At 44.0% G+C, this 26,588-nt stretch overlaps 1 protein-coding gene across 12 annotated transcripts in view; it reads left to right on the top strand.

Annotated features, from left to right (window-relative positions):
- Positions 1–642: 642 nt before the first annotated feature.
- The window catches only part of KIAA1217 (KIAA1217 ortholog), a 288,616-nt gene continuing 262,670 nt past the window's right edge, over positions 643–26,588 (top strand). For 3 of the 12 annotated variants that reach the window (XM_045874280.3, XM_054507339.2, XM_045874279.3), the window contains exons 1-2: positions 644–1,191; positions 9,547–9,830. In XM_045874280.3, coding sequence (XP_045730236.1) covers positions 1,122–1,191; positions 9,547–9,830 — 354 coding nt within the window. In that variant the 5' untranslated portion in view covers positions 644–1,121. Of the gene's footprint in view, positions 1,192–9,546; positions 9,831–26,588 lie in introns of those variants that run through there. The other 9 variants (XM_045874283.3, XM_045874281.3, XM_054507338.2 and 6 more) reach the window with 8 other exon arrangements.

Below are 26,588 nucleotides of genomic sequence, written 5' to 3'. Positions count from 1 at the left end.
AGATGGCTAGGATGGCAGAGCTAATGTTGCTTAGATTATTTTCCCATCCTTTTTTTTGGTGTGTGGACATTGTGCCTCCTATTTTCACTTTCTGGGAAATTTGCCAGTTTTTCAAGGACTGGGTAAAGAACAAAATAAATATTTGTAGATAGTTTAAAAGGAGAATGAGTATATTGGATGCCACTCTGCCCATCCACAGAAAAGCAATTTTATTGCCTTTCAGATATTTTAAAGTAATTCACTTGAGAACTTCAGAAGGTTGATTTTACTAGTTTACTTTTCAGATCTGTGACGTGTGTGTGTGTGTGTGTGTGTGTGTTGGGGGAAAGGGGCGGAGTCAAAGCCTAGGCAAATGAGCACAAACTTTTTAAAGTTTAGTTGAAGTGACTGAAATTGTGTGAAAAGTAAACAACCTCTTTGTATGTGTTAATCAGGTTCTAAACAGTTAGTGCCAGAAAGTGTTCACTTAACAACATTCAGCATACACGCTTTGTTTTTCTTTCTTTCTTTTTTTAAAGGGATTTCTCCGAAATTTGCGATGTTCAGCAGTTGGCTGTTTAGTAATGCGTCTATCAGCCTATTTGGGAGGCTCATTCTGTGTCTGAGATTAAAGAAACCAGAGACCCGGCGTTCAGTGCCTGCCGGTGATCCCGTGTGAAATGTTTTCCTCCCCCCGGCTGCGGAATCTGGGCGGTTTGCAGCGGTGCAAACAGGCGGTCTGGGTCCTGGGTCGGAAAGCCCATCACCTGTTGGGGCCTCGGGCGCGCGCGGCGCAGGGTCGACCCGGGGCAGGGGCAGGGGCAGCGGGCGGCTCGGGGAGCACAGCCTTCCCCCCTCCCCCCCGCCCCTGCCTTCCTCCGGGACAGTCCGGCGGGCGGGCGCGCGGACGCGGGGACGCAGGCACGGAGGGCCGGAGGGCCGGGGGGCGGCCTGACGCTGGAACGCAGCTTTCTCGGGCGAGAGAGACTTTGCACCGGAGTGGAGAATAGTTTGGGGTGGGGTTTCGCACGGTCCCCTCCTCCCCAGCCCCCGGGCCCCCTTCCAGGCGCTTTCTGGGAGCTTTCCGAGCTGCGCTCTGAAGTTTAAAGAGCAGCGAGGAGCTTGTGCCGCAGGCAGGGACAATGGAAGAAAATGAAAGCCCGAAATGTGAGCCGTGCCTTCCTCGCTCAGCAGACGGCAGACAGAAGCAGGGTAAGTAACAGACTCATTCAAAGATGGAGTTACAGTTACGCGGGTTCCTCGCCGCTGGCTGCTGCTTAGAACCCGAGACGCGGCGCAGGGCAGAGAACGCGCATTTCTTGGGGGGTGGTGTGCGTTTTCAGAACTGCGTGGAGAGCTGTGATCTCTTGGGTCTGACTTTATCTCAGGCAGGCTTTTCTTAAGCAGCCAAAGAAGTGGCGTGGGGATGCCCCATGTGTGGCACAGTGAGCAGTCCGTATGTGTTCTGTCTCTAGGCAGCGACAAAACACAGATCGCTAATAGCAGCTTTTCGTACTCGCTGCTCCAGCCGTGGGAGAAAGGAGCTGTTTCTGGGAAGCTGTCTCTGGGACGGCAGCATTCCCATTCATTGGTTGGGGGATCCCATGAGGCAAAGGCATGCTGCTCGCAAGTTTGGCGGAATTTTAGGGTTAAATTAGAGTTTAGGGATGTTTCATTTTACAGATCGGAACAGCAGGGGAGCACGGGTACATCCGGATGATAGATGGGACTGTGTGGATCTCTGCATGCTTTAATTCAAAAGTTGGGAGTTGTTAAGACAATTTTGGTAAATTTTCTCCAGGCAGTTTTCCTTTAATTGTGTTTGTGATAGACTTGTCTTTTCCGTAGGGAATTTCCAGAAGCTTATGTTGTTCCAAAGAAATTTCACAGTGGCGTTGGGTGGAGAAAGGACTTCTCTGCTCTCCAGTCTCTGACGTCTATGATGCCAGAGCCTATCATATGGTATCATATAGGCAGCATGTTCCGAAACCCGCACAATCCGAAACCATCCCCGCCCACCCTACCCCAGGTTCATCCAGGGGCCAGTTAGGAACTAAAAGAAGCGCTTGCGGGGCTGCAGTGCTGTGCGTGGGAGTGGGGATTATGCACAGGGGAAAAGGTGTGTGTGTTTTAAAAAGGCAGAAGGGAAGTAACAAATGACTCATCCACACTGAAAATGCAAAACTAAGCTAGACTGAAGAAAACGGAATTACAAGAGAGAGAGAACACCCCCACCCCCCTACCCCCCTTACTCCCCCGCCCGGTGAAACTCAGGAAACTTTAAGCTTAGTAAACCTCCGAGAATCCCCCATTTTACAGCCATCAGTCTAGGTATCTGTGTTTGTGCTTCTAAAACAGAGCACTCTTCCTTGAGGGCGCCTGGTCGGTGGGGTCCGGTGGGAGATAAGGCTTCCTTCCCTCCCTTAATTGATAGGACAGGATCCTACAGCAGGGATTCAGTCTTTGGGCTTCTGTTGAAATAAATGACACAGAATCTAGAGGAGCAATTAGAGTGGGACCAATTTAAGAAATAACTTTCAAACAACCACGGCAAATCAAAGATGCTTCAGAGGCTGAAGATAGTTGGGCTGAGGGAGTGTGATCACTTTATTTACTTACTCATTCAATGAATATTGAGCATCTGTTAATGTAATAGTTACTGTTTTAGCTGCTGGGGATCCAGCAGTGAACAAAGTAGATGGAAAATACTTGCCTTCATTGAACTTATGTTCTAAGAGCCGTGTTTGGAGGGAAGGGGGTGGGAGAGAGAGACAATGAACAGATAAGCAAAATATATAGCATGTTAGACGGCATTGTTGCCAGATTTAGCAAATAAAAATACAGGATGGGGGCGCCTGGGTGGCTCAGTCGTTAAGCGTCTGCCTTCGGCTCAGGGCATAATCCCAGGGTTCTGGGATCAAGCCCCACATCGGGCTCCCTGCTCAGCTGGGAACCCTGCTTCTCCCCCTCCCACTCTCCCTGCTTGTGTTCCCTCTCTCACTGTCTCTCTGTCAAATAAATAAAATCTTAAAAAAAAAAATACAGGATGCTCAGTTAAATTTGAATTTCAGATAAGCAACAAATAAATTTTGTGTGTGTGTAAGTATATCCCATGCAATATTTGGGACATACTTATGCTAAAATTATTCATTGTTTACTTGAAACTCAGTTTTAGCTGGGCATTTCATATTTTATCTAGCAACTCTATTAAATGGAAATCAGACTATAGGGAAACATAAGGCAGGGAAAGGGAACAGGGAGTACGTATGGTTGCGGGTGAAACTGTAGATAGGGTTATCAGGGAGAGCTTCACTGGTGTATATTTGAATAAACATCTGAAAGAGGCAAGGGAGGGAATAGGCAAGAACTTGTTCGAAGAACAGCAGGGACATGGGAGAAGGATGGGAGAAAAGAGGTTAAGAGGTCATCCCAGGCCAGATCACACAGGGCTATGAGACTCTGGCAGAGATTTTAGCTTTTTTTTTCAAAGGAGGTGGGGAGCCTGTCTGACTTGTCATATAAAAGGGAAATATTGGGTGCTATACTGAGAATAACCCAAGTGGGGGTAAGGGAAGGGCAGGGGGGCCATTTCAGAGGCTTCTATAGTAAACCATACAGAAGCTTGGACCAGCGGGTAGTAGGACAGGTGGTGATAAGAAGACAACAGGTTCTAGATGTATAATGAAAGTAAAGCCAAAAGAATTTGCTGAGGGATTGAATGTGGAACATAAGAGAAAAGGAGTCAAAAGATGATTTCAGAAATGTTGGTCTGCCTAGCTGGAGGAATGGAGTCGCCATTTACATAAATGGGAAAGCATTTGAGTGCAGCTGAGGGGAGAGGGTGTTTCTGGTTTGGAAATGGAGGAGGAGAACAGGAAGTCCTTTGGATAGATTAGGATGGAGATGTTTATCTCACATCTAAATGGGGATGCTGAATGCTGCGTGATATTCTCCACTGGAATTGAGGAGAAAGGTCTAGGGTCTATGGCAGGTCTGTAGCTAGGACTGGGTCTGTGTGTACAGGTCACGGGGTGCTCTGGGGCACTTGAGCATTTAGAGGTCGGGGAGATTGGGAGGGGTGGCTGGAGAGATTGTAAGGGTGAGAAGTATTCAGGTTAGATGTGTAGGGTCCCATTGAGTTCTGGGTGAAGCAAGGCTGTGAAGGAGGATGGCTTCCGTTCCAGGTCTTCGGTCAGCATGAGGACCATACAGGGAGGCCAGGTCTCTGCTCACAGCACCCATAATAACCCATGCCTACTCCTAGCCTGGCACTCTTGATGGTATTCATTTCTGTATCTGTTTCACTCAATTACAGCATAGTATGCCAGGGCAGACCAGGTCTTCTTCATCCTTACGTTCCCTGCACCTAACAGAGCACCAGGCACGTAGAAAGCACTCAATAAATATTTCTTGAACAAAAGGCTAATGATCCCACTCGAGGGCTTGGAGTTTACCAATCTACTATAGATAAGGATCCCCTGGGTGATCATATAAACTTACCGTCTAGACCGAGACACTTTTGAGAGTGAAAAGGCACCCTATAAATAATTTCGCTGGGACAGCAGTTGTAACGCACAACTGTTTAGGCAAATTGGGGCATATGGTTGCCTCAGGAATAGCTCTAATCAATGAGGCTTCCATGGCTGAATAGGCAGCCTGCTTAGATCAACAACAGTGTGACTGTGTACCTCGATGTGCACCGTGCAGAGTAGGCACTCAGTAGTTACTGGCTGAATTGCAGTCTAAAAATCTGACACTCCCTTTGAAGGCCAGGGGCTTTTCAGAGTGATCCTGGGGTGTTCCTTGGGATGTATCAGCCCACAGCAGCCCCGAGGTGTGTGCTTTTCCTCAGTTCCTTAAGCTCTTGAAACCCCTGGGCAGGTGAAGTGTTAATCAGTCCACCTGCTTGCCTCCCCCAACCCCTGATTCACCAGTGTTTCAAGATAGTATTTGCTGTGGGGGGTGGTAATCATTTTGCAATATATAAATGTATCAAACTGTACACCTTAAACTTGCAAAAAAAAAATAGCATTGGCAGCCCCCACGGAGCGCAAGCTCGGGGAGTCCCCGATACTCAAGTCTTTGCTCAGAACTCTAAAACTGCCCCATCAGTCTCTACCCCTTATCTGTTTTATCCTCCCAAGCACTTATTACGTATTATTTGTTTGTTGTCTGCATCCCTAATTATAATGTGGATCCTCTGGGAGGGAAGGAGATTATGTCTATCTTGATCACAATTTCATTACATTTCCTAACTCCTTTTAGTGTACGGAGCTGGCACTCATACATATTTTCAAGAATGAATGAATGAATCATCTGACCAACACTTGAGATGAGAATACTTTTCGGGGGAGCAGAGGGACTGTTCCTCTTTTGTCTAAAATCTATACCAGAAAGCTTCTTTGTCACTTATTTAATTTTTCAGGCTTTTTAGGTGAATCATTATCATGGTCTGATTTCAGCTGCAATTTCTGTGCCAATTCGTGTATGGTGGTGATCTGTAGGATATTAACAAGAGAACTGACCAACCAAGGAACTCTGTGGGCCCCCAGCAAAATATGTGATATATATTAGTCAGATAGGCTAATTGTAACAACCCTGAAATATCTGTGGTTTAGCACAGTGAATGTTAATTTTTTGAACACAGTGGAATGCGTACATTCCTGGCCAGGTGGATCTCCTGGGGGCCCATCTTTAGGCTGACTCGGGGACCCCATTCCCCAAGGCTTTGGCAGCTTCCACTGGAGCTATTGCATTCAACGAGCCAAAGACCAAAGAGAAAGAGCATGGACGATTATTCAGGAAGTCTGGGGGCCCGGGACTAAAGGTGTCTCACCTGACTTGCGTTGACCAGAGGAATTAGTAGGAGGCCCCATCTGGATGAAGGATCCTGGAAAATAGTCTTTCTGTGTGTGCAGCAGAAGGACGTTATGGTTTGAAGATACAGAAGGACAGAATGGCGTCACTGCCACGGTAGGTTCGAATAGACAGCCAGACAAAACAGCAGCTCCTCACAATGGTCCTATGACCAGAGAGGAACTTGGCACAATTTTAAAAGCTACCCCTTAGAGATAGCTAACCAGGAGCCACTATAAGGAAGCGAGGGACTCCTTCTCCAAGAGGCTGTGGCTAACCTAGTCTTAGCTCAGGAGTAAAAATCTCAGGGAAGTGTCGTTGCTGGCTGTCAGGTAGAAAGCGCGAGGAATGTCCGAATGATGCAAGGTCGCAGACCCCTTGCTGGAAGTCAGCGGACCTGATGGAAGCCATCAGAGCTCCCGTGGTCCCCTGCCTGCGGGATAACTCGCTGCATCTCAGCCAGGAAGCCCTTTGAAATTCTCTCTCGGGGGCGCTTCTGCCCTCCTCACCCCTACTTCTGCTCCAGGGAATGTTGGAGGGGCTGTTCTCCGCACGGAGCTCCTGTTTTGCTCTTTGCCCTGCTGCGAACCAGCTACAAAGGAGTGGCCCTGGGCTGGGCAGAGGCTGGGAGCGGCAGGAAGGGGAAACTGAAAGCCATGTCTTCATGCTACAGCTTCGTTATTTGTTTGACACAGATTCCCAGAATAGCAAGCCGCTAGACACACCCATACTTAAATGTTAGCACCCAGGCGCGTTCCAGACAAGAAATAGAGCTGTATTTCTGTGTTGATGGCATTGTGGGTAATGAGAATCGGCTGGGACTCGGATCTCTGGCTCCACGGCTGTGGAACTGTGACTCAGTGTCCTTTGCCTGGTCCCCTTGTTTGTTTCTATCCCTGCTTAGTTGGTCTCCTCAGCTGAGAGGTCACATTCTTCCGAATGACTGGAATGGTGGAATTGTCCCCTCTACTTCCTGCTCGGGAGTTGGCAGCTCCCAGGAGCTGAGCATCCCTGAGTAGAAGGCTCCAGTGACTGAGATGCGTGGTCAAGTGGCTTCGTGTGGAAAGTGGTGGTGGGTTGTGGTCGGTGGTGCCTGTGAGGGCAGAGCAGGTGCCTGGTGGTGGGATGGGAAACAGATGGGGCCCATAGCTGGGGGCGGTAGAGGGCAAGAAGGTGAGACACGGAGAGGGGTGAGCCCCGCCGGCGACTGGATGTCCGCCAAGGGACGGTGCATCTGGTCATTGGTGCATTAGCCATTGGTGCTGTTGGCTTCTTTCCTCCAAGTCACATTAAACCTTGTTAAGCAACTGGAGACATTTTAGAAGAATCCACAAGAGAGGAAAAAAACGGCAAAGAACCGTAAGGTTGACATGACCTTCCAGTGCAAAGTGTTAGGAAAAAAATAGGGGTTTCGAGAGTCAGCAAGTCGGAGCTGCTCAAAGGTGAATGGTGACAGAAGATGGGACTCTGAACGCCACCCCTCCCCCTCCTGTTCCTTTCCCAATTTATCTGAAGGAAGAAAGTGGAAAACTCTTTTCAGTCTCCACGGGGCTACTGTTCTGGCTGCCTTGACCTATTCTGAGGATCCTTGGATGAAACAAAATAGTTCCTGTGAGTTTGTGTGGCAGAGCAAGGCAGAATGGAACTTTCTGCCCCTGCTGGTATGGGAGGCGCCATCTGGGGGTCTGTGTGTATATACGCCCGTGTGAAGGAGTGACCTTTCCAGAGATTCAACCCTGCTAATTAATCTAGCTGTCCTGGATAATTTTAAAAATATGTTAATGATGTCAAAAGTAACCGTAAAAATCTGTATAAAAGTCAACAGTGTTATATCAAGTATACAACAAGTTTTTGGCTAATATAAGACTCATGTGCACACATATGCGCTCCAAAAGCTAAAGCTAAACCAGATTGCATGCGTATTTACCAGCCTGACATATGGCATCTTTTGCATCTAGCTTCATTCAGCAGATCCTGTTACTCTGGTTTATTCAAGAAGACACCACAAAAAACAGGTAGCCGTCCTGTGAGTCCACGTAATGAGAAGGCAACCTAAATAAAGGATACAGTTAATCCCTCAATATCTTTTTAATCAATAGTTTCATCTTCTTCCCCTTCTAAATTTACTGCTGAAACTAATGAAAAGTAGGAGAATTAACCAATTTGGCTATTTTTTCCTCCCTTTCCTCATCGGTGTCTGATGGAGATGCTATAATTAGCAATGTAATGAGAAGTGAAGAGTAAACAAGAAGAATTATTCCCAGAACACTCTTCTAGGGATGGAAAACCAGCCTGAGTTTAAAATGTTTTCTATGCCTAACCAAAGAGTGTTGTACCTAGAGTTCTATAGAGAGACGTTTCTAGACAGTGAGATGGGGCATGCGTTGGTGGCGTTGCCTTTAGATGAGCTACTTTATGCATAAACTGGACACTCTGGATATCGCTGGTGTAAAGTCTTGTTTCTCTCTCTGAGACTCCAATCTAGAACTTTAAAATACTGGATCTCTTTTTCTGCACATAACTTTTCAGGATACATAGTTAGCAAATGAGCACTTCTTGGAAACTTCTTTAAAAAATAAGTTAGAGTAGATTTTAAAGGATTTAGAGCTAGAAGACTCTGCATACCTATTACTAGATCACCATCCTCATTTTATTAATGAAGACAGTGAGGCTGAGAGAGATCTAAGTCTAGGGTGAAAGGCAGAACTCCCGAGACCCCCACTCAGTACTTTTCCCCGGGAATTCAGTGAACAGGGACACTCTGTTCTGCCTGCATCTGTGTAAGATGTAAGAACTATTCCTCATGAAGAGAATCTGAATGTTCATAACATTCTCTTTCTATTCTCGGTTTTTCAGAAGTAATTGCCTTTTTTTCAGTTAACTGGAATATGTAAACCCGACACCCCATCTGCCAACCACTGAGAATGAGTAGAGATTCCCTATCCAGGTCCTGCAGGTGAAACACTGTCATTGCCTGGCTCACTTGCTCCCTTCTAGGTAGAAATCAACTTGTCCCTTAAAGGCCAGGTCAGAGGCAGGGTCAAGGCCAAGGGTCTAGGCCAAGGCCGTCCACACATATCATATCTCTTCCCTTTTCACTGTGTGTTTTAAAGTCCACTTCACATAAAATGTGTCTAAGCCTTCACATCCCCTCCATTCTTACCTGATAATAATATTAATTTAATAATAGTCTAATGCTTGCTTGCTTTATTCTAATGGCGGGGGGGGGCTGGAATTTTTAGGCGGCTCACATGTCAGTGATTATAATAGCTACTTTTGGCCTCTGGGATGAAATAAGTGTCTCAGAAACCACCTTCAGATTGTAGAAATATAAAGGTCCTGTTACCAGCATGAAATTGTAATTAAAAATAAGGAAATAATCAGAACCACTGGAGTTAACTTTTCTATAATTACAGATGAAGGTAAGGGGTAACCCAGTTGCCTGCAAAATAGTCTGACCACGTGTTCTCGTTTTGAATAACCTCAGGGAAAAAGTCAGAAATAGCTCACTTTTTTCTGCAACTTTTCATTTTAGTGCGATTTTTCGTTGATTGTTGATTTTTTGTTCCCTTCTTGCCTAAAAAAAAAAAAAAAATCTGTTAGGTTACACTTACACATTCACCACTGCCACAAACCCTCTTGGTGTTCTGTAAATGAGATTCTAGTGAGATCATTAATTGTGAACTGTATTTTGTTCTTTTTGTCTTTCAGACCAAGGAAAAAGCAATCTACATGTAACGTCATTAGAAGATGCAGAATGCCGCAGAACCAAGGAGCGCCTTTCTAATGGAAACAGCCGTGTTTCAGTTTCCAGGTCTTCCCGCAATATCCCAAGGAGACACACTCTAGGTGGACCCCGAAGTTCCAAAGAAATCCTGGGAATGCAAACATCTGAGATGGACAGGAAGAGAGAAGCTTTCCTGGAACATCTGAAGCAGAAATACCCACATCATGCTACCGCAATCATGGGCCACCAAGAGAGGCTGAGAGACCAGGTAGGAACATGTCGCCATTTCACTGTGCACAGCTCATTCTGAAATGAATACAAGGGAAAGCAAAGTGACTGGGCGTTCAAAGGGGAAGAAATAGTTGAGTGGATTGTGCCTGCCTTTGGGTTGTTCCAGATTTCTTTTGGGCCTTGGGAGGAGAAGGCAGCCTGCAGTAAAAGGTTTGACCTGAAAGCTCAGTTCTCTTTGTCGGAATGCCAGAGAGGAGAGACCCAGAGAGCATGCAGTTCCCCCAAAAGGAGTGTCCCGATGTTCAACCACAAATACATCTGACGTGCAAGCAGTGAGGGGTATTACTTTCCCGAGTGAAGCCTAGGATCAATTACTGTGCACTCAGATAGCACTTGAGTGCTTAGCACAGTGAATGAATGCATGGATACATACATACATCAATACATTTTCAGGGTAAAGTGGAGCACAGAGGGATAGACTTATGGTAAATGCCTTTTCCTTAGGTAGCTGACATTAGGGTTCTGTTTTTGCTCTCTCTCTTTTTTTCTTTTAATCACAGATGTTTCCCTTTTGCATTCTTGGCTTTCTGCTGCCATTAGCTACCTGTTTTCTCAGGTTATCTTTTTTTTTTTAATTTTATTTTTTATTTTTTTATTTTTTTATTTTTTAAAGATTTTATTTATTTATTTGACAGAGAGAGACACAGTGAGAGCAGGATCACAAGCAGGGGGACAGGGAGAAACAGGCTTCCGGCAGAGCAGGGAGCCCAATGCAGGACTCGATCCCAGGACCCCGGGATCATGACCTGAGCCGAAGGCAGATGCTTAACGACTGAGCCACCCAGGCGCCCCTCTCAGGTTATCTTGACAGCTATACATATTATCACCCAACTGTGGCTTGGGATGTTTTTGTTTCTCGGCTGTGTTCAATGACTTTTTAGCAGACAGTGCAGTTTGGGGGTCACGGGATGGGAGGCCTCCTCTGTAGCCCTCATGGGCATGTTATCAGATTGACCTTTGAGGATGGAGAACATGGTAAAGGAAACAGAGCCCACTTGGGAATAGATGTGGTCGGGGAAGAGGGCAGGCTATTATTGATTTCCACACTCTAGGTATAGAGGCACATTTGGTGTTTTAAGTCAGATGACTTGCCAGTTGACTGGTTACAAAAGTGATGTCTAACTAACTCAGGTTTTGGTCATCTGTGGAAATGGAAATTGGCATTAGCCTGAATAGTTTGAACTTCTACTTCATCCTCCGTCTCATTTTATGCATTTAAATTCAACCTTCTCTTCTCTGAAATCTTTATTAGAGTGCCTAAAAATATAAAATGAGCTTTATGGACTGTATGTTGGCTTTTTGTTCACATTACCAAAAGGCAGCAGACCCAGAAGAGGAGAGAAGAACCAGGAATCCTGGTTGATGTACAGCAGGTAAATTCTTTAGTAATTAAGAAAAGGATGACTGTTTTCGTTTCAAGTGTATATAGAAAATACACCCTATTTTATTTATTTATTTACTTACTTAACTTTTGTCCCACAGTTTTATTAAGATATAATTGACATATATAAAAATATCCCTATTTTTTAGTTGTTAGTAGGGTCAATATCTATATAAGTCGTGTGTCATGTTTTTATGAGGCACCGTACTTTATCCAAAGTGGTTCAGATGGAGGAAACTCAAACTTAGAATAGTTACAATCATGCAGTTTTCTAAGGAAACGTTGGAATTTGAATCTGGTTAAGTCTGATTCAGAATCCTTGTTTATCCCACGGTTCTGTAAGTTGATCATCGCCTATAGAACAGATAGTATGGTGAAAAAAAATTCCTTCTACTTTTCTATGACTCATCTAATAATTAAATTGGTATAAGACAGATTAACAGGAGAAAAACAAACAAAAATTTAATAATATGTATACCTCCTGAGTATACATGGGAGAGACCCAGGAAAACTGAGTAACTCCCCAGAATGGCCAAAGCCATCACCTTAAATACCATGTTCAGCTAAAGACAAAAGAAGATGTTGGGGGTGGGAGTCAGTTATGGGAGTTTACCAGGAAAAGCATAATAATCGAGGATAAAGTTGTTATGACCTAAAGTAATTTAGATAGTGTGCCTGGTTCAAAAAAAAAGCTATTACCAGAGATTACTTTTTCTCTGAAAGACCTATCTGTACAGCAGGGCAAACATCTAATTATTGAACATCTCTTCTTACTGTCCTGTGAATCACCCTCCTCCCCTTTGAAGCCCCAAGCCCCTACCCCATCCCTTAGCTCAGGATGGCATATAACTGACCCTCATGTCCTTGGGTCTCATATTGTTATGGGGCTCCCATACGTACATAATTAACTTTGTTTTTTCCATGTTAATATGCCTTATATCAATTTACCAGCCAAAAAACTTGGAAGGGTAAAGGGAAATTTTTTCCTCCCCAACAGTCTGTACATGGGGTGTAAGGGACATGGTGAGGTTGTGTGTTGAGGGGACAGGGGTGAGGGTAAAGGAGGTTAGGAAATTGATAGTGTGTTGAACGAGGAGGGAGAATGTATTTTTTTAAAGTGAGAAATATATTCATTTTGTTGAGAAATTGAAAAATTAGTACTTCAAAATGGTATATTTTCCATATTAAAAATATTTTAGTTATTATCATTACTGTTATTATTCGTGAGCTCATAATTACTGCTACTGCAGTGATGATGGCTTTGGCTAAAACTCTCACATGGGGAGCCTAAATATAACCTGAAGGGTGCATGGGATCAGATGACAGGGAATAATGACTGTGGCTTAATGGCCTCAACCTCTGATCTCCTGTCACATACATCTCCGCCACAGGTGTCTTCTGACCATGGCTGGTCAGCTGTCCCTTTACTGGGTAATTCAGGATGAACTCTTGGGTATTCCAAGCTGACCATTTAAAGGGGGAGAGATTCTGATGCGTGGATTTGTGGTTACGTTTGTTCCTTCCATTGTTGTGCCGCAGATGAGCCCTAATCAGCATTGTGAACATCAGAGATAAGCTCAGGCAGTTAATGGTTTGGGAAATTCCTATGGACGGCCCTTCATCTTCTGGCTTTTCCATTCTTTTTCTCCTAGTGTCTGTTTCCTCTTTGCTGTCTTCTCCAGGACACCCTTTGTTCCTCCCTGACCTTAAAGTAGATTATTCTAGGCTTCCTTTGCAGGAAGATCGTATGACCAGCCATAAGGAGGAATTCAAATAGACAGGTCCGACCACTTTAATCTAATATTGAGGTTCTAAATACCACATACTCTTCTGGTGGCTGTTTTCCTGGCTGCCTCCCAGAGAAGTGGCCTTAATGAAAAGAATGCCACTGGGGCAGTGTAAGAGTAAGATGGTAACCGTGCTGCATCTAGCATTTCACATGAACTATCTGGGTACTAAGGGAATCTAGATTCCAATCCCTTGGGATTAAACCAAAGAAAAATTTAGAGCATACCTTACATTTCAAAATCTGAGTTCAAACACTGGGAGAGTCATGGTTGAAAACTTGTATTTGAGCCTTTGAAAGTAAGTCAGTCAAGAATTTTCTCCAGTCTGAATTACTGAAAAGAGGTTTTCTTAACTCCCTTCTACTGTCTTTTAAAAATGCAGATGACCTTTATTGCAGCATGATGCTTATCTGAATAGTAGGAGCTATTCAGATACCCCCCAAAGTTGATGCTTGTGTGGGGCAATCAAAGTATGAAGCTACATCACCTAGCAGCTAGGTGTTTGACAATGAGGCTAGGCAGGGCTGGAAAGGAATCCAGCCTCCACCATGGGCTAATTGTATGATTGGAGCTAATGGCTTCTGTTCCAGTTCCCCCATTTGTCAAAGGACAGTAACACCAATATCACAGAGTACCGAGAGAGAAAGTGATGGATCCTCTCACTGTTTCAGTGGCAGCTCCCAGCATTACAGTATTCTGGTTTATGGTATTTCTTTTTTTTTTTTTTAAAGATTTTATTTATTTATTTGACAGAGAGAGATAGGAACAGCAGGAACACAAGCAGGGGGAGTGAGAGAGGGAGAAGCAGGCTTCCCGCCAAGCATGACCCTGGGATCATGACCTGAGCCCAAGGCAGACGCTTAACGACTGAGCCACCCAGGCGCCCCAGGTTTATGGTATTTCAAAAGAAGAGTCTCAGCGGTTCTTCTTTGCAGACTAGTATTTAAATTCATTTTACATTTTTACCAACACGTATTTGAATACCTGATGATTATTTTTTCCATTGTCAGAGGATAAATTTATTATATTTCTGAAACGTATTTGTATGTTTCTGTCATTAAAAGGTTAAAATTTGGACTTCTTTCACTTACTCATCCCATATATATTTATTTGGCACCTACCATGGTAAAAGCGTGTTGAGGCGTGGTCCCTGACATCAAGTCAGTAAAAGAAATAAGGCATTCATGTACAGATACTGATCTTTCAAGATCTGGCCCAAATGTTACACCTTCTGAGTTGGTCATAACATCTTGCAGTACCTATATTGTAGTATCTAATCATGCTTTTTATTGTACTTCTCTTTGTGTTTCTCTTTCCCATATAGAATATGCCTTTGGAGGGCAAGAACCCTGTTTTAATTACTTTTGTGAAGTCAGCATTTAAGGCAGTATGCAATCTAAATGAAGCATGATCAGTTTGTTTTGAATGAATGAATGAATGAATGATGAGTGAGACAATGTATTTCTAATACAATTAGAATGTGATAGGTACCATTTGAGTGATAAAGACGGGTGGAGAATCCAAGAATTAAGAGATCATTTGCAATTTGGGAAGTTAGAGGAGACTGAGCCTAAGAAGCTAAGACAAGATAAGTAATTTCCCTCAAGTCAAATGGTGGCATTTGAACCAAGGTCACAGTTCCTCAAGTCTGTGGTCTTTCTATTTGTTACTGACTTTGGTGTTTGTTTCCTCCACCTTTAATTTTTCTAAAGTTTTAGTAACAAAATTACATAGATTACAGTAGGTCAAGCAGTAGAGACATTCCGTCGCCATTTCTTTAAAAAAGATAAATCTTGGGGTGCCTGGGTGGCAATTGGTTGAGCATCCAACTCTTGGTTTTGGCTCAGGTTGTGAGCCTGTTTCAGCTCCATGCTCAGCGAGGAGTCTGCTAGGACTCTCTTTGCCTCTCCCTCTGCCCTTCCCCCCAGCAAAAGCATACACACACACACACACACACTCGCTCTCTCTCAAATAAATCTTTAAAAAATAATAAAAATTAAAAAGATAAATCTTACTCAATTCCAGAGCATATGAGATAATCATAGAAAATAGATTGCTGTATATATTTTACATTGAAAGGCAGTTACTTTTTTGAAGTAGCGCTGAGTTCAGAAAGGCCTTTAGTTCAGCAAGCTCTCAGTCATGGTCACTGTGTAACTACACAATTTGGAAAAGCTCTTCTTGAATGTCTTCACTAACAGACAAACGTCCGTCTAGCTGTCACTGACAGAAACCAGCTTTCCACTCCTAGTCTCAAACCTTTCTGGAAATAATATTTCAATTTTTATTTCCAGTTACACATAGAATTTCTATAGTACCTGCTTTGTGGTCACAATTCGTTTGTGTGTAGTCTTAAATCTAATGTGGTGGAACTTGAGGAGGAAAGAGTAATACGTTTTAACTTGAAAGTTTACTGTGTTCTTCAGTTCAATACAGTGAGTAAGCAAGAGGTGAAGGTAGATTTCCCTTTGACAAAACATTGTGGAGGGCTCAAATAAGGAGATAAGAACGTGAACAATAAAACTATCTGATACGGGGTCAGTAAGGCCGGGAGGTCTTCCCTCAGGCCAGGGCTGTCGTGCTGTCTCAGTGCCCCTCAGGGATCCTTGGTGCCTCCTCATCAACCAGCCTCACCTTTGTGCTTGTTTGCAAATAACACTGGAGCTGTTTTCTCAGTACCTGGCTCATTTGGCCCCACTTAACATTATCTACCACAGTCCAGGGCGTCTGGTGCTGAAATATATGCCACCAATTGTGAAAACGAAAATAAGGAAAATATTTATCAGTCTGTTTATTCATAAATACCCCAAGTTCTGGTTCACTCTACTCATCTTTTTAACAACTTCCAAGAAAACTTGTTGTTCTATGGAATTTGGAACTGTAGGCTTGGGGTCAGACTCAACATTGTCTGTTCTTTTGACTGACATCTCCTTTTCAGAAGGTATAGCCTTGATTTTATCAAGAATCACGGAAAATTACCCAGTTCAAGAGAGAGAAGAAGAGAAGTCTTAACTGCATTTGGAATCAGAAGAGCAGTTCTTAAGAATCAAACACTCAAGAAGCAAACACTACCTCAAGTTGGTAGTATAAAGGCATTCTTACTCCTGTTCCCTCAAAAGTCACTGAAAAAAAAGTTAAGGGTATTAACAGTGGAAAGCGAGAGGGAAACATACTCCATCTTGAATGAAGCAAGGAAATGATCACGACCCATGGAATGGCTTTGGGAGACTAGGGAATGTCTTTGCGGAGGCCCAGTGTAGACAGAATGTAGAAAGTAGAAGCAGAGTTGACTGAAGGTTTGCTACCGATAGTTCGTATGATCTTGACCTCACCTTGCATAAGCGAAGCTTTCCAGATGGAAAACAGAGTTAGTAGAAGAGAGGAGACAATGATTACCAGATCACAACACATCCAGTCACAGAAGGCCTGTGTTTTGAAGGGCTTTGCTGGGGCACCTGGGTGGCTCAGTTGGTTAAGTGGCTGACTCTTGGTTTCAGCTTGGGTCGTGATCTCGGGGTCGTGAGATCGAGCCCCGAGTCAGGCTGAGTGCTTAGTGGGGAGTCTGCTTGAGATTCTCTCTCTGCCCTTCCCCCCGCAAATAAATAAATCTTTAAAAAAAAATAAAATAAAGGGCTTTGTTGTGTGCCCCGCAGACGTTGAATGCCACAAACCGAAGAGTGAGGGTGACACACTTTTAGGGCAAAGCAAGTAACATATTTTTGTGGAGAGGGCATTGGATGTCACAAACCAGAGACGAGGGTGCGAGCTGCCTCTGCTGATTCCTCCCTTGCTCGTTTTCAGTAGCTAGCCAGCCCCACTCAAATGGGAGTTGTAATATGAAAGAAGCCAACAGGAGATGTATACTTTTTTTTAATTATGTTATGTTAATCACCATACATTACATTATTAGTTTTTGATGTAGTGTTCCATGATTCATTATTTGCGTATAACACCCAGTGCTCCATGCAGAACGTGCCTTTTTTAATACCCATCACCAGGGGTGCCTGGGTGGCTCAGTCATTAAGCGTCTGCCTTCGGCTCAGGTCATGGTCCCAGGGTCCTGGGATTGAGCCCCGCATCGGGCTCCCTGCTCCGCGGGAAGCCTGCTTCTCCCTCTCCCACTCCCCCTGCCTGTGTTCCCTCTCTCACTTTGTCTCTCTCTGTCAAACAAATAAATAAAAAAATCTTAAAAAAAAAAATACCCATCACCAGACTAACCCATCCTCCCACTCCCCTCCCCTCTAGAACCCTCAGTTTGTTTTTCAGAGTCCATTGTCTCTCATGGTTCATCTCCCCCTCCGATTTCCCCCCTTCGTTCTTCCCCTCCTGCTATCTTCTTCTTCTTCTTCTTTTTTTTTATTTTGTTAACATATAATGTATTATTTATTTCAGAGGTACAGGTCTGTGATTCAACAGTCTTGCACAATTCACAGTGCTCACCATAGCACATACCCTCCCCAATGTCTATCACCCAGCTGCCCTATCCCTCCCACCCCCCACCACTCCAGCGGAGATGTATACTTTTAAACTGATATATTAGTCAGGATGGTCGTGATTATGCTGCAGAACGAATAAGCCCTGTGGGGCTTTTTGTGCCATGACACAAAAATGTTTCATTTCTCACACATGCAGTGTTGGTTGTTTTGGCAACTCTCCGGACAAGCTGTCCTGACAGTGACTTAGTGATTTGGGCTACCTCCATCATGTGTTGATGTCGTCTTAACACATAGATTCCAAGTCTCCAGGCATGGGAGAAAGCGTGAATAGTTTTGCACAGGCTCTTAAATATGTTGGCCCATATGTCACTGCCCTTTATTCTAGCATCTTGGTCCTACTGAGATGTTTGATTTACCCAGATTTTGGACGTGGAATCTAGTTTAGGAAGGAAATTTCCCCGTTTTCTTATATCCGTTTTCCCAAATGGCTTTATCGGCACACAGTACATCTGTACATAGCACTTTATACTTCTCTGTGCGATAGCATTGGTCACATTTATATCTCATACAAATGTATTAACACATATTTACACCTATATGTAGTGGCATTTTTTGACTTCTGATGAACTTCATTGTATTATAGTAGAGTCTCAATCACACTGGATTACTCCTCATGCAGTAGATCTCAGGGTATCAGTGGATGCCTTGGAAATTGATGTAGTCCCTCCATCATGTATGAAAACTCCAAAGTATTCAGATTTTATTCTTTTTTTTAAAGATTTTATTTTTTATTTATTTATTTATTTATTTTTATTTTTAAATATTTTATTTATTCATTTGAGACACAGAGATACAGAGAGAGAAAGCATGAGCAGGGAGAGAGGCAGAGGGAGAGGGAGAAGCAGGCTCCCCGCTGAGTCAGGAGCCTGATGTGGGGCTCAATCCCAGGACCTGAGCCGAAGGCAGACGCTTAACCATCTGAGCCACCCAGGTGCCCCTAAAGATTTTATTTTTAAGTAATCTCTGCACCCAGTGTGGGGCTCAAACTCACAACCCCGAAATCAAGAGTCACATGTTCTAAAGACTAAGCCAGCCAGGCATCCCAGTCAGATTTTTTTTCTATCACATTTGTTCTAACCCAATCACCTATGTAGGTGAAATGTTTGAAATTCCCAAATATGCATCTACTTTCATGGATATGTGTGTCAGTGAAGCCTGGAAAGTGAGGGGAATTAGAATTAAAGGTGCACTAAGACCATAGACCGTCGTTAGTGGAAGCCTTTGGCCATGGTGAACATGTGGATAGGAGGCTAAAGTTGTAGAGGGGGCAGGTTTTAACAATTATACATCTTTGGTAAATAGGTAAATACATAAATGAAAGATTTATAGATTATCCTAAAGTAATAGACCTAGCTAAGAAATTCCTCTTTAGAGCTATTAATTTATTCTGATCCCAAAAGGAAAATGGGTGACAGTATAGCCACGTTCAGTAGCAAGAACCAGTTAGCTGTTTGAACCAATGACGGAGTATGCATTTACAGACCAATTTCTTGCCTAAACCTTAAGGGAAAGGAAACAATTCCTTGGCAATTAAGAAATCTGATACAATATATACGGAGCAAGTACTCACAACAAGCCACAGTAGGATGGGGGCAGAAACGCCCTTATGCAGATGGCCGTGAACATGGAGAGTGTTAGCTAGATGTTCAGCATTTCTTTAGCACTGTTTTCTCAAGCACTATTTATAGTGGTGAAAAAGTGGAAAAGGCTGCAAGGAGAACATATTATTGGCATTAGCTAAAACTGTGACACTATTGCTCTTTGCACATATTGGCATATTTCATCCTCCCAACAGCGCAGCAGGGCAGGCGATATTAACCCTCCTCAACAGAATGGGAAACTGAGGCATAGTGTAGTTAGCTCTTGTTCAAGGTGACACAGCACGTCAGTGTGGCAGTGCTGGGATTTAAATCCTGTGATCTGGCCGGCGGCGGGGGGGGGGGTCTTGCTTTTTACCTCCAGGTCACACCATCTCTCTGATGAATGGCAGAACTGAAGGACATTTATATAAAATGTTGAGGAAGATGGGGAAGGACTAGAATGGGGGGACCAGTTTGGCCCAGTGGCAGGAAGTATATGACATTTGGTGGTGATCCTAGAATGGCTGAGATGCCTGCCTCCTAATTAGATTGTTCTTCAGTAATTCCAGGAAGAAAAGGCCTTTGGCACCAAAGAAACAATGAGGTAAATAGTGATAAGGATCTGTGCCACGTAAATGTTGAGAAGATGGGAGAGCCACACCTCCGAATGGAAGGATCATGGCGTAGTAAGAAAGTTACAAGTTGCCTTTAGAGGATTTATATTAGTTTATCTGTGAGTGTGTGTTTAATGAAATGCTAGAGTCTGTGAATAAAGACCATGATAAGATTGAAAGAATCGGTATAAAAAATCGTCCTCAGAAGTTCCAAATCTTCACTACGTCTAAGAGAAGTCAGAATAGGATCAGAAACAATAGTCATCTGAATTTGGGCGTGATGAAAAACAATGGGGAAAAAATAAGCAGAAAGAACAGTCTAATACTTACCAGATGATATTACTCAAGGGACCAGATGAAGGAGCTAGCTGGAAATGTTTCCCAGAGATCTGATATTTTGAATTTGTGTCTTAAAGGGGAGGGAGGTGCGTTTCGGAAGATTTGGAATATTACATAGTAGGACATCTTGTTGGCGGGGGGCACTCCGTGATCAAAAAGACTAAATTCAAGGGGTTGCAGTTTACTTGCAGAATTGACTTGAAGTTGACATTAATCATAGAGGATACAGAAAAAGAGAAAAAGAATCCTAAATGGGGATCATTCATAACACATGGCTTTTGATCCATGTTTAATTGGGTGCCACCAACCTCTGCATTAGCTTTCATTTTAATTAGTATTATGGAAGAGCAGGAGAACAGTGCTATATTAAGAGGAGCTCTGAAAAAAAAATCAAAATAAAATTCTGCTGGAAAACCTGTTAAGGAGTGTCTGGGAGTAGGTGGACAGCAAAGGGAGTCAGAAACCAAAGTGTAGTCATGCGGTGGCAGGAGACATCTGGATCAGCAGAACCGAAGAAAACTGCCACCTGATTAGATGGAAATTTTCAGGATTGAGGAATCCAAAAAAGACCAGTGCGATTCAGTCCAGGACATTGATGCAGAACTCATATTGCAAGTGTCTAAATTGTCCTTCCGCTTCTCACGATTCAAGCTTACGTCTTTGCCATTAATCATCCTTCCTGCAGGTGTTTTCTTGCATTAATTCAATTGGATGGTAGTTTATCATCGACCGACACTATGAGCTCGACATCAGGCAATATGTATAGAGTGCACAATACCTGGCCAGCCAAGGATACATCTGTTTAGTGGGAAGAGTACCAACTTTGGGTTCCGATATAACTGAGTTTTTTATATGCTGGGACACTCTTAGCTGTGGAGTGTAGGTGAATCATCTGTTTTCCGGAGGCTTTTTCGTAACTGCAGAAATGAGACCGGCAATACTATTGTGGTGAGGATTACATGAGATGATACATCCTATCAAATAGAGAGCAGCTGTGGAATGCCTGTCAAAGCCCTTTTCATTAAGGAAAGCCTTGTCACTGAGAAATGAAGGCCGTACCCATTAGGGCAGCATGAAACAGGGTCCGTTCTAACTGGCAATGATCTAGACCAGCATTTTGTAAAAATATGCTCCGTGGAATCCTAGGTCCCCAGGCTGTTAGTAGCTGGTTGGGAAATGGAGAGACGGTTTCTGATTTGGGGATATTTTTGGTTAACCAAAGTTAAATGAATTTCTACACTGTAGGGCCAATCAGATCTTTTAATATGATAAATAAGGCATTGTAAATCTCACTTGGAGATTTGGGAGCAGGTGGGTGAGGAATGAAAAGTGTAATGCTTCCCAAGCCTATTTGGCCACAGAATTATTGTTCTGGGGACTCTTCTTTTGTGAGACACACTAGGAAATGGCAGTATGTACCTCAGAACCTTGCTGGAGTTCAGGGGAGCCTGGGTGGCTCCTTTAGTTAAGCATCTGTCTTCGGCTCCTGTACGATTTCAGGATCCTGGGATCGAGCCCAGCGTCCAACGCCCTGCTCGGTGGGGAGTCCACTTTTCCCTCTCCCTTTGCCCTCCCCCCCCCCCCCCCCCCCCGCGCTCTAGCTTTCACTCTCTCGCTCTCAAAATAAATAAATAAAATCTTGAAGAAGAGGAAGAAGCATCTTGCTGGAGCCCAGAGCATTGGGAGAGCAGAGAGGGAAGATCTCACATGGAGATCAAAATTCAAATGGTGTCTCTTGGAAAGATAGAGGTCTCCTGGAGGCAGGAGACTTGTCCTGATGATCTATTTCCTCGTTGCCCAGGGCACAGTAAGTGTTCAGCGAGGCTATTGATGGATTATGATTTGAATGAATAGGATGAAGCCATGGATGCATTGTGATGGAGGAGGGGGGACAGGCAATGTGGAGACAAGGATAGGGTCCCTTGTGAATCAGTGGGCCGGCCAGGGGAAGTGAGGTGGCAGTGTCATTCGGAGGAGGGGGAGGTCAGTGACCAGTGATGTCAGGTGGAGGAAGGCTAGGTTGTGTTGGACCTTGAAAGTCAGCAGAGAGCTTGGACTGGCAGATGCAGAGCAGCCTTGTAGGCTTGAGTTCAGAAGCAGAGTAACAGCAAAGTCGAAAGGCTAGCTAGCTGCTCCGTGCTGTGTAGGAGGGACTACGAGGAAGAGCCTGGGTACCAGCCTGGAAGTGGTTGCCGAGTCCAGGATGCAGGGCTGAGGCCCAGGGTAGTGGCTTCGGGAATGGAGCTCAGCCAGCGTTGAAGGATGCCCCCTCAGATATTCAAAAGAAGAATGCGAATGAGGGGTGGGTGACTCAGTTGGTTAAGCATCTGTCTGCCTTCGGCTCCTGTCATGGTCCCGGGGTCCTGGGATCGAGCCCCACGCTGGTGGACTCTCTGCTCAGCGGGGCATTTGCTTCTCCCTCTCTCTCTGCTTGTGCTCGCTGTCTCTCTCTGTCAAATAAATAAATAAATAAAATCTTACAAAAAAAAAGAATGGGAAGGACTTGGTGTCTGATTGGAAAGGGACGAAGGTACAAAGGGCTGCAGCTGGGGTAGTGGGAAAGGCGAGGATACCCAGTGAGCACCCCACGTACTCACTCAGTTCCTCCCTGCACCCGGACCTTGAGCAAGTCACTAAGCTCTCTGTGTCATCTGTCCGTCTGTGTGGAACTCCTCAAAGACTAGTGGACGGCCACGGAAGCACATGAGTCATTGTCGCAAGAGGAGTGGGTGGAAAGGGGCACCACGGTGTTAACTGTTGGGATCAGCTGATAGGGATGGAACTAGGAGGAAAAAAATCTGGTGTGGAGCTCAGTGGGTTTTCCAACAAAATTCTGTAGGGTCTTCCTTTTGAAATGCTCTCAGAGTTTAGCACCAGTGTCCTTTTGCATTCCCCTCCTGGCATCTTTGTTTTGTCAGGCCTGTCCTTTCCTCTTCCTTCCCCTAATCCCAGGTATATGCTACGCCGCTGTGCAGGTGCGGAGGTGGGTCGTGAACAGGGGGTCACGTTCAGGGGCTGTCGCCTGGAACTTTGAACCGAGGCGTTGATTTTGACATCGTGGGGACGGACGCAGCTTACTGCAGTTAGTTGGTGTCATGCTTGCACCCAAGGAGTATTTTTGGGTTAATGGAATATGCGAGCACTTCCTGAGGTCACAGCTGGGGCAGTCACGGATCTTAAACAACACCAGGATGCTGAAGGGAGAGAACCATGTGGATGCGGTGGTGCGGGGATAGCGTGTGGTCTGGAGACACGAACGGGCTCTACGCGCTGTCATTACTCCTGACTGATTCCATCGTTGGGGTCCTTTGTCTTCCCTCTGTGCCTCCCCCCCCAACTTTGTTCCTTCTTCCTTTCCTTTTTTTTTTATGATTTTATTTGTGAGAGAGAGAGAGTGCACAAGTAGGGGGAGGGAGCGGGGCTTGATTCCAGGACCCTGGGATCATGACCTGAGCTGAAGGCAGATGCTTAACCCAGGTGCCCCAGCGCTGTTCAGTTTTAAAGAAAGTGTCACAAAGTCTCTCACTATCAACATATTTTTGTCCCGTTCTTGCATTCCTAAGAATTTTTCTTTATAGTTTTTTAGTTGTTTTATTTGTTGCAAACAAATTTATGATGATCATTCCTTTTTCATAAATTGTCTTTTTACACTACCAAATGACCTCTGTATTCCGTTTAGTGTTTTTTTTAACTTCTCGTATTATTAATATTGTCACTTTTGCTCTATGTTTGTTTGCATTTGTCTGGTATGTCTTACTCATGTATTTTCAAGTTTTCTTTATTAATGAATATGTTGATTGGAAATTACATATAAGTTGGTTTTGCTTTTTTTAGCCCAATTTATTTGTCTCTTAATGGAGGAATTCAGTCCATTGGTATTTAGTGTAATACTCAGTGAACTGGATTATATTTCTTCATCTTAATTTGACAGCAAGTATGTTCCAGTTAATGCTCAGTAAAATCTAAACAGTTACTCAAGTTTCAGTCTTGACAAGCAATATTTGAAATGACAGTGGGTCCTCCAAGTAAAAATGAGTGTCAGACAACAATATGGAGGTAGGAGAAGACTGGAGATACGTATTGGCGTTATCTGGTCTGTTAGTTGGGGCTGTCCAGAGAAAGAGAACCAATAGGTTGGAAAGAGCAAGAGCAGGAGTGAGAGAAGACTTTTAGTTTACTTTAAAGAATTGGTTTACACAATTGCGGGAATTGGCAAGTCTGAAGTCTGTAGGGCCAGGCCATCAGCCTGGAAATTCAGGGGAGAGTTGATGTTGCAGCCTTGAGTCCAAGATCTGATCCACAGGCTGGAAACTCGGGCGGGGTTTCTATGTTAGGGTCTTGAGGCAGATTTTTTTTCGGGGACTCTCAGTTTTTGTTCTTAAGGCCCTCAACTGATTGAATGAGGCCCACCCACGCACTCTGGTCAGAGTGTGCTGACTCAGAGCCTGCTGATTTAAATGTTAATGACATCTAAAAGAAATACCTCCACAGCAACATTCAGACAGGTGTTTGACTAAACAGCTGGGTACCCACAACCTAGCCAGGCTGACACATGAAATTAACCAGCACCGTAGCAAAAGCTGACCAAATGTAGATGGGTAATTTCTAAAGCAAACAATGACTACAAACAAAAATAGAGCCAAAGTTCAAGCTTTAGGGAATTACCGCAGTTGGTCTTCATTGTTTCATTCAGAAATCAAAGTGCCCTTATTCTTTTGGTGATGCATCCAGTCTGTGCTTGACTTGTGAAATGGGCACTTGATTTTTTTTTCTTTTTAATGTTTGTCAGTTTTTCTTTAGACCAGAGCTTTAGGTTGCAGATCCTTCTTGAGAGTCTGCTGTTTCATTAGCCTTATCTGCGTGCTAGTGGTCTGTTTGCCCTGGGGTGGACAAGTTGTGGTCCATTAATCCTGCTCTGGGCAGTCCTCCACACAGCCTGAAGCTAAATAAATGCATCTCTCTACCAATGCTGCTGTGTTGATGAGCCATCCAGTCTGGACCCTTCCAGAGCCCAGCCGGTGTATCTGGGAGGATCTGCAGAAGGTCTCTGTCTACCCTTTGTGGTCCAATATGTACCTTCAGGTCAGTCTACTAAAAAAAATCCTCTTAGCATGGCTTAGGTTAGTTAGGATTTTAGGATGCTAATTAACCATTAGGTTGCTAAATTTTATTAAACCAGGATGACAGTGCCTAGCAGTTAGGCACATGTGTTTTGGATTCCGATTTTGGGTCTGCCTGCCTGGATTAAAATGGACACTCCCACACTTAGTAGGCGTGTAAACTTACTCAGATTACTTAAACTCTTGAGGCTCCCTTTCTCCATTCATTAAATGGGGCTAATAACCATTCTTATATCATCTTTTGTCATGAGATTTAAATGAGGTAATGATTGCTTATTTTAATGATAAAAGTATTGCTTTTTCTACCTAGAGAAGCATCCCTTTTCCAAGTGAAACTTCTCTTGTTTTTTAAGAAACAAAAACTCAGGCCATAACCCAACCTCTTCCACCTGTATTCTTATATTTTCATGGCCTTTTTCAGCAAGCAGTTTCTGTATCTATTATAAAAGTTTTCTTGAAACAAATTCAAGAGAAAGAATCTTATTTGCTATCCAAATGAATCATGGGTACCTCTGATGTGGCTAAATTTAGAAACAGAATAGCCCCTCTCCATGCCTTTACTGAGCTCTGACTGGGTCGGTGTGGTGCTGGGTTGCTGTTGGGCAAATCATGATGCTCTTCCAGTCCAGCTGGACATTTTCCTCATTTGGGAACAGTAGGAAAAATCATTTCTGGATTGGTCACCTCTAAGCAAGCCTTGGCATTTCTGCCCAGCCCTTGTTGTCGTTATTGCCGAGAGTATTGTGTTCCAAACTTTATCCGCCCTAAATCTGTCACGATTCCCCATGATCGTGAGGATGTCATTGCTGGTTACAGATTCTTCTTTCGGTGCTGACCTCTGCCTGCCTGTGGACCCTTGGGTTAACCAGGTTGCTTTCACATCTGAGTTATTTCTGTAACTGTCTTCATTTGCCTGACTCTCAGATTCCAACTCTTCTCACTCACTCGCTTTTCTAAGCTTGAACTCAGTAAGTAAAAGCTGAGATATTGTAATTTCCTAAATAACCCAAAGGGAAGCTTTGGCATAATTTAGAACCTCTCTGACTGCTGAAGCAACTTCCGCACGCTCCCCTCTCTAATGGAACTTTGAGGAATGACTGATTGAATAGTGCCTCCATCCCATCCCGTCTGTGGATTTCACCAAATAGAGCCTCTATCTGGTTATATTTCGGTTTTGTTTGTTTCACGTTGTGTTTGTGCCCCGCTGGGTAGAGCACAGGCATGGGCTTCATCTGGAGGTATTTTCATCTTACAGAGGCAATAATTGAATCTCTGACAATAGTCTTGCCTCCAAGGAGTGTTGCAACTCAGCTTGCTATATTAAACCAGGGTAGCTCTTGGTTCACTTGGAAGGTAATGTCCCATCTGTTGACTGTCAACTATGGCAATGCAAAACTCTCAGAATATTCAGAGGAGCG

The sequence above is a fragment of the Mirounga angustirostris genome, unplaced genomic scaffold (assembly GCF_029215605.1).
Source record: "Mirounga angustirostris isolate CCGP_5_RB_7025 unplaced genomic scaffold, mMirAng1.0.hap1 SCAF_5, whole genome shotgun sequence".
Lineage (NCBI taxonomy): Eukaryota > Metazoa > Chordata > Mammalia > Carnivora > Phocidae > Mirounga > Mirounga angustirostris.
The sequence above is the reverse complement of the archived record's forward strand: the minus strand, read 5'-3'. Positions and strand labels throughout refer to the sequence as shown.